This window comes from Pseudophryne corroboree, chromosome 6 (genome assembly GCF_028390025.1).
Source record: "Pseudophryne corroboree isolate aPseCor3 chromosome 6, aPseCor3.hap2, whole genome shotgun sequence".
In the NCBI taxonomy this organism is placed as follows: domain Eukaryota; kingdom Metazoa; phylum Chordata; class Amphibia; order Anura; family Myobatrachidae; genus Pseudophryne; species Pseudophryne corroboree.
In genome coordinates, this window is record NC_086449.1 from 204921369 (window position 1) to 204935138 (window position 13770).

Genomic DNA, 13770 nt, shown 5'->3' on the forward strand with positions numbered 1-13770 from the left:
ACGCCGGCTAATGTTACGAGTTGTAAACGTGGTATGATTGCTGTGAAATATTTGAAGGAATGGAATAAGAGAACACAAGATTCACTAACCTTTCCTATTACAGGTACCTTTACCTTTTTAAGCACTCTTATTGTCGCCTCCAATAGAAAGCCCTCCGCCTTATGCGGCAAGAACTATGGTTTGGAAAACAGAGACAGATGAGGAGACTGGAGAGAGGGAGGAGGCATTATACCCTTACTTGTATCAGATTATGCAGAACCCACAGAGTCAGGGGGCACAGGCAGTAGACACTTATCAGGTCGCTGCCACTGCTCCTTCCTCAGTGAGTGTAGCAGAGGGTGCACGGTCAGCAGACACCCCCAGGTTGCTGCTACCATTTTTCCCCCGCTTTGATAACACTACACTACAGGAATCCTCAGTTCATGTTCAGTCACCAGATTCATCTGGTACACGGACACTGGACTATGTTGTAATACCTTTGGGCAGAGGTAGAGGTCAACGCATGATACTGCAAACCTCAATCCCTGCAGATCCCGGTGTGTCACAGCCATCCCTATACCCGGTCAGGCTTATTACGACCCCTCCGGCTGGAGGTGCAGGGCCGGCTGTCACGTACTCAATGCATGTCTCCTGGACGCCATTATACCTTATAGCCTTAGCAGAAGATGCCGGACCCAAGGAAGGATCCCAAAGCGGCTTGGGATCATTTCATTCTAACTAAGAATATTCACCAGCCAACATACAGAGATGTCTTAAAATTATTTCCTGCCTTGTTTAAACCCAATGATTACACATCCCTGATGCAGCAGTTAAAATGGGACGCTACTGCTGATGAGCTTAATAGTGATCAGCTGGCTACCAAATGGTTGGAATTTGAAACATCATTTAACAAAACATTTCCTGCCATAATAGATTGGACGAAGATTATGGGAATTGCCCAGGACCCAAAAGAATCAGTCGCAGATTACACTGCTAGATTCTTTTAAACTGTCAAGTGCCATGGTGGCATTCCTGACACACAAGGGATTTAGCTCCCTTGTTAAAACATCCTATGTGGAGGGACTGAAAAGACCCATACAGTCCAGACTTAAAACCCAGTCTCCTGACTGGAAAACTAAAACCCTTGCTAATATTATTGAATGGTGCAGGCATCATGAAAATAATTTAGTTGAGCAGGATGCGAACAGACAGCAAAAGTTAATGAATTTACAGATCAAAGTAGCTGAGCAGTCAGCTCAGCCAGCTCACAGGACAGCCTCCAGTGGGAAGGGGAACTGCAATATGTTAAAACTGCCATGAAACGGGACACTTGTCCTATGATTGCAAGAAACCCCCCATGCAAGGGAAAATAAAATCCTCTGACAATCACAGGGACTTTACAAAGTGTCCAGGGAATAGAGATTGACATGAGGCCAATGCTGCGGTGTCCCCAGTATTAGCTACAGATAATCATGATCCCATGGTAAATTTAATCATAAATAATAAGCAGATACCTTGCTTAACAGACACCAGAGCTTCAGTTTCATTAATAGCAGGTAGCCAAAATTTTCTTACCTGACAAATCTGTCACTGCAATAGGAATATCTAACAGCCCCGTTGAAATGGTGCTTTCAGAGCCCTTAACTGTCACGCTCGGTCCCCTTACAGACACGCACTCTTTTTTGTTGTCCACTAGGGCCTCTGTCAGTTTTCTTGGTCGCGATCTGCTTGTAAAACTCAGGTGTTACATCAGTTGCTCACTTGATGCAGTTTACCTGCATATGCCAGAACAACACATTGACACCGTGCAGGATGCCCTGTGGCAGCATGAAAACAACTGGTTTATGCCTGTCCTGCAGACGCTACCTAGTTGGCTGTCAGAAATCCCCGAGCAGCTGTGGACTAAAGCTCAGATGTACGTCTCATAAAATCGGTAGAGCAAGTGCATATCAAAATTAAGCCTCATAAACAACCTCTGAGACTGCCCCTGTACCCCCTTAAGCCTGAGGCAGAACAAGGCATTTTCCCCGTACTCCAAAGGCTTTTGGAACAAGGGGTGATTGTTAAAACCTTGAATCCAGCGAATACCCCGATCCTACCAATCAGAAAAAAAGAGGGGGGCAGGAAGGGGAACAAGGGGGAGGACAGACCACATCATGGAGATTTGTGCAGGACCTGAGGGCTATAAACGCTGCAGTTCTCCCCCTATTCCTGTGGTCCCAAATCCAGCTACCAATCTAATGCAAGTCCCTCCAAATAGATCACATTTTTCTATTATCGATTTGTGCTCAGCTTTCTTTTCTGTCCCTATCCACCCAGACAGCCAGTATTTGTTTGCTTTAACCTACAGGAGACAGCAGTACACCTGGACTCATCTGACAATGGGATACACAGATGCTCCTTCCATATTTGGTCAAGCATTGAATGAGGATTTGAGTACCTTTTCACCACCAGGTGGCTCCACCCTCATTCAATGGGGTAAATTTACTAAGATTCGTGTTTTCCCGTTTGAGGTCAAAGTTCAATCACGAATGACATCGAAAGTGTAAATATGCAACTTTTTGAATTGATTACGACTAATTTACTAAGCTGCCGTATTCTGCATTTTCGGGTTTTCCGATGTCGATGTCATTCGTTTTTTTAGGCAGTGTTTTACGTGAGTGACTTGTAAAACACTGCCGACTTTAATACAATGAATCTCAGCCGGATCTGAGAGATCCGTGCTGGGCTTCATTGTGCACTTTGTTAAAAAATAAAATAAAGTTTAAATGTTAAAAAAAAATTGCGTGGGGTCCCCCCTCCTAAGGCAAACTAGCCTCGGGCTCTTTGAGCCGATCCTGGTTGCAGAAATATGGGGAAAAAATGGACAGGGGTTCCCCCATATTTAAGCAACCAGCATCGGGCTCTGCGCCTGGTCCTGGTTCCAAAAATACGGGGGACAAAAAGAGTAGGGGTCCCCCGTATTTTTGAAACCAGCACCGGGCTCCACTAGCTGGACAGATAATGCCACAGCCGGGGGTCACTTTTATACAGTGCCTTTGCGGCCGTGGCATCAAATATCCAATTAGTCACCCCTGGCCGGGGTACCCTGGGGGAGTGGGGACCCATTCAATCAAGGGGTCCCCCCCCAGCCACCCAAGGGCCAGGGGTGAAGCCCGAGGCTGTCCCCCCCATCCAATGGGCTGCGGATGGGGGGCTGATAGCCTTTGTGATAAGTGTTTGATATTGCTTTTAGTAGCAGTACTACAAGGCCCAGCAAGCCTCCCCCGCAAGCTGGTACTTGGAGAACCACAAGTACCAGCATGCGGCGGAAAAATGGGCCCGCTGGTACCTGTAGTACTACTACTAAAAAAATACCACAATAAAGACATTACACACACACCTTGACAGTATAACTTTAATACATCCATCCACACCTCCATATACACATACTTACCTTATGTTCCCACGCAGGTCGGTCCTCTTCTCCAGTAGAATCCATGGTGTACCTGTAGAAAAAATTATACTCACATAATCCATGGTTGAAGGCTCCTCTGTAACTCCTTTTGTAATCCACGTACTTGAAAAATTAAAAAAACGGATACCCGACCACGAACTGAAAGGGGACCCATGTTTTCACCCGACACAATCGCCGGTCTGAGTAGTGTACCAGAATGTGCACGCTATCTGCAGGATCCCTGAGAATAGCTAAGGCTACCTTCTGGGCAAACGTGACACCCTAGGGGAAGATTCCCATCACATCCTGACCCTTGTGGGGAAAGGATACTGCCTGAGAATTCTTTGTGGGAAGCTGCAGTCTCTTGTCTGGAGATTCCCGTTCTTTTTCCTCATGAGAGGAGGGAAATTTAATTTACCTCAGCTTTCTTCCCCTTAAACATGTGTACCCTTGTGTCAGGGACAAATGAGTCATCAGTGATATGCAAATCATCTTTTATTACAATAATCATATATTGAATACCTTTCTGCCATTTTGGCTGTAACTTTGCATTATCGTAGTCGACACTGGAGTCAAACTCCGTGTCGATATCAGTGTTTATTATTTTGGATAGTGAGCATTGTGAGACTCTGAAGGTCTCTGCGCCAGAGGGACAGACATGGGTAGATTTCCTGTCTGTTCTCTAATCTTTTGTGCAATAAATTCACCTTAGCACTTACACATATCCAAACAGGTGTCAGCGGCGTCGACGGAGACCCCCTCTCACACACATATTAGCTCCATTTCCTCCTTAGGGGAGCCTTTTACCTCAGACATGTCGACACACACGTACCGACACACCACACACACAGGGGATGCTCTATTTGAAGACAGTTCCCCCACAAGGCCCTTTGGAGAGACAGAGAGAGAGTATGCCAGCACACACCCCAGCGCTATATGACCCAGGAATCACACAGTAACTTAGTGTTAACCCAGTAGCTGCTGTATATATTGTTTTTACGCCAAATTTATGTGCCCCCTCTCTTTTTCACCCTCTTCTACCGTGTAACTGCAGGGGAGAGGCTGGGGAGCTTCCTCTCAGCGGTGCTGTGGAGAAAAAACATGGCGCTGGTGAGTGCTGAGGAAGAAGCCCCGCCCTCTCAGCGGCGGGCTTCTGTCCCGCTATTTTGTGTACAATAATGGCGGGGGCTCATGCATATATACAGTGCCCAGCTGTATATATGCTCTATTTTGCCAGGAGGTACTCAATTGCTGCCCAGGGAGCCGCCCCTGCGCCCTGCACCCTACAGTGACCGGAGTGTGTGGGTGTAATGTGGGAGCAATGGCGCACAGCTGCAGTGCTGTGCGCTACCTCATATGAAGACAGGAGTCTTCTGCCGCCGATTTTGACATCTTCTTGCTTCACCCGCCGGCTTCTGTCTTCTGGCTCTGCGAGGGGGACGGCGGCACGGCTCCGGGAACGGACGACCAAGGTTAAGTTCCTGTGTTCGATCCCTCTGGAGCTAATGGAGTCCAGTAGCCTAAGAAGCGCAACCTAGCCGCAGTTAGTAGGTTTGCTTCTCTCCCCTCAGTCCCACGTAGCAGAGAGTCTGCTGCCAGCAGAAGCTCTCTGAAAATAAAAAACCTAACTAAAATACTTTCTTATTAGCAAGCTCAGGAGAGCTCACTAAATTGCACCCAGCTCTGACCGGGCACAGATTCTAACTGAGGTCTGGAGGAGGGGCATAGAGGGAGGAGCCAGTGCACACCAGTAGTCCTAATTCTTTCTTAAAATGCCCTGTCTCCTGCGGAGCCCGTATACTCCCCATGGTCCTTACGGAGTCCCCAGCATCCACTAGGACGTTAGAGAAATAATAATAGCTTTTTGTGTTGTATAAACAGACTATCACCTGAGGAACTCTGCAAATCTTATCTCTGTCAGGGGCTACCGCAGACTGCGATCCTTTAATACTTGGAAGCACCTGTTTTTGACAGAGATAGGGTTTTAACCCTTTGATAAATTTAACCATAAAACTTACACACTACCACAGGGGTGGGGAACCTTTTTTCTACCAAGGGCCATTCGGATATTTATAAAATCCTTCGGGGGCCATACAGAAATTATCAACTTAAAAATTTGCCTGCCTCCAGTCACTTGTTATGCCCCCTAGTAGTGCCGCTTACACACACACACACACACACACACACACACACACACACACACACACACACACAAAAAAAACCACAATGCTCACCAGCCCTGCTCCTGCTTCCGGACCGCTGCCCTCACTCTCCTCGAAACTATGGGAGATGTCATGACGTCTCTCCCATAGCGCCGCACAGCCACATATGTACACTGCCTGAGCCAGAAGCTGGAGCTCAGCAGTGAGCTCCTGCCTCCGGCTGCTGCCGAGGAGCTGGGCGCCCGCTGGTGGTAAAATCTCAGCGGGCGCTGGGCATCTACTCTCATTTAGGTGAGCCGGGCCGGATCAAGTGGCTTTGAGGGCCTTATACGGCCCTCGGGCCTGAGGTTCCCCACCCCTGCACTACCACATCCACTCAGCTATATTCACAATGAAATATTTTCATAATAATATACAATAAATATTTTCTGATATCCACCTTGCAGCATAGCATAGCCATTATTATATCCAGACACACTACAGCCTACAAAATCAGTGTCTGCTATATTACATCCAAAGTGTAATACATCCATTATATCTATGTCCAGCTGTTTTTGCCCAGTTTTGTTCTAGTACTTTTGTTCCAATTGTAAAGTGCAACAGAATATGCTGCGCTATATAAGAAACTGGTAATAAATAAATATCCAGACACACTGCAGCTCCGATACACTGCAGCCTACACCACACATCCCACTAAGCCTAGTGCTATCCAGACACACTGCATTTCCGATACACTGCAGCCTACACTGCACATCCCACTAAGCCTAGTGCTATCCAGACACACTGCAGCTCCGATACAATGCAGCCTACACCACACATCCCACTAAGCCTAGTGCTATCCAGACACACTGCAGCTCCGATACACTGCAGCCTACACTGCACATCCCACTAAGCCTAGTGCTATCCAGACACACTGCAGCTCCGATACACTGCAGCCTACACTGCACATCCCACTAAGCCTAATGCTATCCAGACACACTGCAATGGGGTATGGGTCATTAGGTCGACCACACTTAGGTCGACAGTCATTAGGTTGACCACTATTGGTCGACATGGTCATTAGGTCGACATGAACAAGGTCGACGTGGAAAAGGGTCGACATGAGTTTTTTTTACTTTTTGTGTCGTTTTCTTCGCAAAGTGACGGGGATCCCCAATTGGTGCACCATGTCCCCTCGCATACTTCCCAATCGCAGTCCACGTGGATCGTAAAGTATGAAAAAGTGTTTTTTTTTAAACCGTGAAAAACGCATGTCGACCCTTTTCCATGTTGGCCCAGTACATGTCGACCTAGTGACCATGTTGACCAATAGTGGTCGACCTAATGACTGTCGACCTAAGTGTGGTCGACCTAATGACCGTATCCCCTGCAATGCTCACACCCAACAACATACAATATACTGTATATACATTTGCCCATATCCACCCTGCAACATAGCCATAATTATCCAGACACACTACAGCCTACAATATCGCTGTCTGCTATATCCACTGTGTAATATATCCATTATATCCAAATACTGTACATTGCAACTCTGATACACTACAGCCTACACTATCCATCTCTCTAAACATAATAATATCCAGATATACTGCAATGCTCCCACCCTGACACACTACCACCCAGGGCCATAACTAGGTGTGTGCTGAAGGGGCACCGCACATAGCGCTGCAGGGTTGGGAGAGCTGTTGGTGGCACTTGTCAATTATCTGTTTTAATTACTTTCACTTGCAGCTTCCCCCCTTTGATGAAGCCCTGCATCTCCTGACTGCAGCTGTCTCCTACCCTGACCCCTTCTGTCGCTAATACCCATACAACATTCATGAACTCTACTTGAGATTTTTTATGAGTAGGGTGTTTGATTAGAATTCAACAGGTTATAGGTTTGAATCCAGTGTATGGCAGTATATTGAAAAGTGGCATACCCTCCAACATTGGCCCTCATTCCGAGTCGTTCGCTCGGTAATTTTCATTGCATCGCAGTGAAATTCCGCTTAGTACGCATGCGCAATAATCGCACTGAGACTGCGCCAAGTAATTTTACAATGAAGATAGTATTTTTACTCACGGCTTTTTCTTCGCTCCGGCGATCGTAGTGTGATTGACAGGAAATGGGTGTTACTGGGCGGAAACACGGCGTTTTATGGGCGTGTGGATAAAAACGCTACCGTTTCCGGAAAAAACGCGGGAGTGGCTGGAGAAACGGGGGAGTGTCTGGGCGAACGCTGGGTGTGTTTGTGACGTCAAACCAGGAACGACAAGCACTGAACTGATCGCAGATACCGAGTAAGTCTGAAGCTACTCTGAAACTGCTAAGTAGTTTGTAATCGCAATATTGCGAATACATCGGTCGCAATTTTAAGAAGCTAAGATTCACTCCCAGTAGGCGGCGGCTTAGCGTGTGTAACTCTGCTAAAATCGCCTTGCGAGCGATCAACTCGGAATGAGGGCCATTTTACACAGAAAAATCGGTACAAATCCGAAAAGGGGGCGTGGCCGCGTGTAAAGGGGGCGTGGCCACGTCCCTTTTCCTATACTTTCAATGGAAGTTTGGAGAGGCAAAAATCGGTACAGACCATGAAAAAAAGGTACTGTACCTATTAAAAAGGTACAGTTGGAGGGTATGAAGTGTTATTTAATAAAGGGTATTGTAACTGAATAACAACAAGCTCTTAAGATAAGAGTGCATGAATGTGGTATAAAGAGGATTTGTGTACAAATCCATTTTCTTGCAGTGAACTATAAATGTGTGTATATATAAAATGTGGGAAGGGGCATCATAGCATGGTCTTTCTCTGGGTTCAATCTTGTCATGCCCCTTCCCCACGAGGCATGCGCCTTATGTCCCTATTTGAAAAATGGGGTGGAGGGGTGGGCACCAATTCTCTCTCTGGTTCTATATACACAGTGTATTACGTCTATAATTGCATCCAGACACATTGCAACTCTGACACACTACAACCTACGCTATCTTCCCCACTAAATATAATGATATCCAGACACACTGCAATGCTGACACCCTGCCACACTACCACCTACGCTATCCATCTGACTAAACATAATGATATCCAGATATACTGCAATGCTGACACCCTGCCACACTACCACCTACAATACAGATGTCTGCTATATTCATAGGTGTAATACATATATAATTGTATTCAGACTCACTGCAACCTACTAAACATGATACCCAGACATACTGCTATGCTGACACCCCTTACAGCATACAGTAATCATTTAGCCATATCCACCTTGTACAGTATATCCAGAATTTTATCCAGACACTACAATATGCATTCTGCTATACTCGCATAGGAATATAATTATAATAATAATAATAATAATAATAATAATATAAATGATTATATCCAACTCTGATACACTACAACCTGCAGTATCCATATAGCTGTTACCTAAGGGGCTAATTCACACTGGATCACTGAAGCGGCAGCGAACGCAGTCTGAATTTTTTTTGTGCGCGTGCACCCCCTGGGAGCTAAAAGCATCTCTGGGCTGCGATCCACTCTGCCTGATTGACAGGCAGAGGCAGTCGCGGGGCGGGAGGGGGCATGCCAACGGCGTTAGGACAGCATTGGCGGGGCACAGTCCGGACATTGGAGGCATGTCTGGGACGCGGCGAGTAGAGGCCTGCCAGAGCGCAGGAGCTGCGCTGGCAGGGAGCTACTCAGCGGGTGCAAAAACATTGCAGCGGCGATGCTTTTGCTCCCTTGTGGAGGATAGGGCCAGACGTGCTGGGCAGACTAGAAAATGATCGCAGATGTGCTAAATGTTGCACATCTACGATCAGATCTGAATGACCCCCTAAGTGCAGTACTAGATGACGTCTCACTCCAGCCCCGATGTGTAAGATCGTGAGCAGCCCAGATGGGCAACTGCCTGCCTCAGTGCTGGCTATCTGTGCAATATGCCTAGAATAATACCAGTACACACTGCAGCTCTTACCCCCTACACACTACAACATGCAACATCCATTCTGTTATATTCACTTTGGATTATGCTCCTAATAATATCCTGAAACAATGAAATTCTGACACACTACAACAAGAGTACTCTAGTACTGTGGAACTACACATACCAGCATGCCCTGTCACAGTTCTGCTGTTATATCCTGTTAAAATAGTGGCAGGGCATGCTGAGATATGTAGTCCACAGCAGCTGGAGTGACACAGGTTGTCTACCTCTGCATACAACATGTCTTCCGATAGTCCTATATCCATATATTGCTCTGTCGGTACAGGACTATACAGTGGGAGAATTATCCAAGTTTGAAGAGAGATAAAGTGGATACAGGTTGAGTATCCCATATCCAAATATTCCGAAATACGGAATATTCCGAAATACGGACTTTTTTGAGTGAGAGTGAGATAGTGAAACCTTTGTTTTTTGATGGCTCAGTGTACACAAACTTTGTTTAATACACAAAGTTATTATACATATTTTATTAAATGACCTTCAGGCTGTGTGTATAAGGTGTATATGAAACATAAATGAATTGTGTGAATGTACACACACTTTGTTTAATGCACAAAGTTATAAAAAATATTGACTAAAATGACCTTCAGGCTGTGTGTATAAGGTGTATATGTAACATAAATGTATTCTGTGCTTAGATTTAGGTCCTATCACCATGATATCTCATTATGGTATGCAATTATTCCAAAATACGGAAAAATCCGATATCCAAAATTCCTCTGGTCCCAAGCATTTTGGATAAGGGATACTCAACCTGTATAGGTAAAGGACCAACCAATCAGCACCTGTCAGTTTTCAAACACAGCCTGTAACATGACAGGAGCTGATTGACTAGTAATTTATCTCTCTCCAAGCTTTGATAAATCTCCCCCTAAATTAATAATGATATCCAGACACCCTGCAACTCTGACCCACTACACAGTGACTACAACATACAATATCCATTATCCTACAGTATATTCACATAGGAATATTGTCGTAATGATATCCATACACATGGCAACTCTTATGGGCCCTACACATTCGGCGACCGATACGGCAGACGGTGACCCGACGGCGGGGTGGAAGTGACAGGGGGGAGTGAAGTTTCTTCACTTCACCCGTCACCCGGCTCCATAGCAGTGCAAGCTAATATGGACGATATTGTCCATATTGGCTTGCATGCATAAGCAACCCGGCACCAACGATGAACGAGTGCAGGGCCGAGCAACATTCATCATTCATGTCTACACACTGAACGATATGAACGCGTTCTCGTTCATTAATGAACAAGAACGTTCATATCGTTCAGTTATATCGCCTAATGTGTAGGGCCTATTAGGTGCATAAACATGGTGACATATTGACTATCTCCGATTTTGACTTTGCGATTTTCCCCCCGGAGCCCTGAACCTCCGATACTGACTATCTTTACTTGAGATTTCTACTATGTGAGATTTTGACTAAGTGCCAATTTTGACTATACTATATACTAGATTGTACACTATATAGTCAAGATTGACTTTCCTGCACAGTTTATGTTTTCTTGAGATACCGACCCATGGGAGTGCGCATCGGTATCACAAGCTGTGTACATACGGTGCAATATGTGCTAACTTTCCTTACTATATAGTCAAAATCGTAAGGTTACATCGCATCGTGTGTATGCACCTTTATACACCATATAACATTATTCTCCTATAGCCACATGAAATATAGCAGAGAACGGGAGGCTTTCAAGTTGCTGGCTGCCGGGATCCTGGTGGTCAGTATTCCGATGCCGGAATCCCGACACCCAGTGAAATACTGGCGGTTGTAATCCCCACCACCGCCCAGAATCCCCACTCTGGTGGTGGTCCACGCCATCACCCGAGGGGAACGTCTGAAGGCTGCCACCAGGCCCGAAGCGCGGTGAGCAGACACGCTGCGCTCGCCATCGGTATTCCGGCTGTCAGGACTGAGCGTCAGTCTTCCGACCGCCTGGGTCCCGACAGCTGGGATATCATACTGAATCCCAGAGCAGCACATATGACATATCAGTAGGTATATTAATCATCTATATATATTGGTGGTATTCAGTTTGCCGGCTGTTGGGATCCCGGCGCACAGTATAATAAAGTTGTCATTTTTGTCTGTTTGTTCCAGCATCATGCAAAACTACTGGATGAATTTGGATGGCATTTTCACTATTTTATAGCTTAGTGACCTAGAAAGACAATGATGTATGTATTATTTCAATGTGACATCAGGAAGAGGAGCAATAAAGGAATAACCAGATGGTTTACACTCGGCATGTGCAGTGTGCAGGCTCCTCAAGTCTAAAATGACTATATATATATATATATATATATATATATATATATAAAAGAATCAATGTGGAGCGGCACTCAGAGGCTTTTATGCAAACAACGTGTATTCAAATTCAGCAGTACATCACTTCAGTATATCAACGTTTCGGTGCCAACATGCACTGTTGTCAGTATATGATGCAGCATACAGCAATAGACACATACGTGTATGTGTGATTCTTATGTTTGGCGGAAAACACCGCATCGGATCAGGACACCGGGGTAATTGTATCTATATATTGAGTGCCGGACCCAGTTTCGATAGATAGATAGATAGATAGATAGATAGATAGATAGATAGATAGATAGATAGATAGATAGATAGATAGATAGATAGATAGAATTTTTTTGGAGAAATATGCTTCTCGGGACATCCATGTGGTAAGTGACACTGAGATGCAGTCAAAATACCGGCACAGGAGACCGACGCCGGAATCCCATCAGCCGTATTTTTACTGACAGACAGAATCCCGACACCCGCTCTGTCCACGCCACCAACCGAGTGGGAATAGAAGAGTGGTGAGTGCAGCGAGCCTGCAAGGCGCTCGCTGCTGGGATCCCGGCATACTGGATGCCGCTGTCGGTATAGTGACAGCCGGCATCTCGTCTGACGTGACACTTACCTTACCATCTACATTCTACACTATAATACAAATATACAATATACTGTATGGAACTTTACAGCAGGTTATATTAAGTAATTCATATGTGTCTATGGGGGAGATTTATCGAAGTTTGGAGACAGATAAAGTGGACAAAGCTAACGTTCCAACCAATCAGCATATTTCATTTTTCAAGCAGAGAGCCCATTTATCAACGAGTGATAAAACTTGTTGTGAATGATAAATGGCGTGCCAGCCAATCAGCTCAAACACATGACAGTTAGGAGTTGAACACATGACAGGAGCTGATTGGCTGGAGCACCATTTATCATACACAATGAGTTTTATCATTCACAACGAGTTTTATCACTCATTGATAAATGAGCCCCACAGCCTGTAAAATCTCACCTTTATCTCTCTCCAAGCTTTGATAAATCTCCCCCGTATCTTCTATAGCAGCATTGTCATTAAAGAAAACATTATAACATAAGTACACACTACTATAAATGAAAGATAATGGTCCAGATTTATCAAACCCTGGAGAGTGATAAATTGCACGGTGATAAAGTAGCAGCCAATAAACTCCTAACTGCCATGTTACAGGCTGTGTTTGAAAAATTACAGTTAGGAGCTGATTGGTTGGTACTTCATCACCGTGCAATTTTTCACTCTCCAAAGCTTGATAAATCTAGGCCAATATTCCAGTAGTAAATAGCATGGCACATACAGTGTATGCAGCAATATTGAAGAGATCTGATGTTACCTTGTGATAGTGCTGAATTTCTATACTAGAGACTGGTCGTGGGAACATGGGGGTTTTGATGTCCGGCAGTCCATTCTCTATGGTACCATTGGTTGTCATGTTACAGCGCAGAGGTGAGATGTCCTGGCTGGATGTGTGTCTGCTATGTGCTCTGCTGGAGTTTCCCAGTGTCTTTTTCTGGACAGATAGGGGAGCTCCTCTCCCTTTAATAACACAAGTTCAGAGCCATCCTGTCATTGGAGGAGGAAAGTGATCCTGATTGGCTGCAGGGATCAGACCCTCCACACCCTCTTCTTCCCTCTTTTTCCAAGTTCCAAATATGATAGCAAGAGCTTGTAGTGTGAATGACTTGTAGGGAAATGTGTACAATAACTCCATTCACTGGCTGTACTGTTTCACTGGATGTAAAATGTACATTATGCTTAATGATTGTCTACGAGGAGGCGAGAATCTGATATATGAGTATGTATGACTTGTCTTCTCTAATTGATGTGTATTCCTTTAC

At 45.3% G+C, this 13770-nt stretch overlaps 1 protein-coding gene across 1 annotated transcript in view; it reads right to left on the reverse strand.

The window, feature by feature from the left end:
- Positions 1 to 13468, reverse strand: part of ALDH1A3 (aldehyde dehydrogenase 1 family member A3) — a 58501-nt gene extending 45033 nt beyond the window's left edge. Inside the window, exon 1 of the mRNA XM_063925661.1 lies at positions 13266 to 13468. Coding sequence (XP_063781731.1) covers positions 13266 to 13364 — 99 coding nt within the window. The 5' untranslated portion in view covers positions 13365 to 13468. The remainder of the gene's footprint in view (positions 1 to 13265) is intronic.
- Between the last annotated feature and the right edge of the window lie 302 nt (positions 13469 to 13770).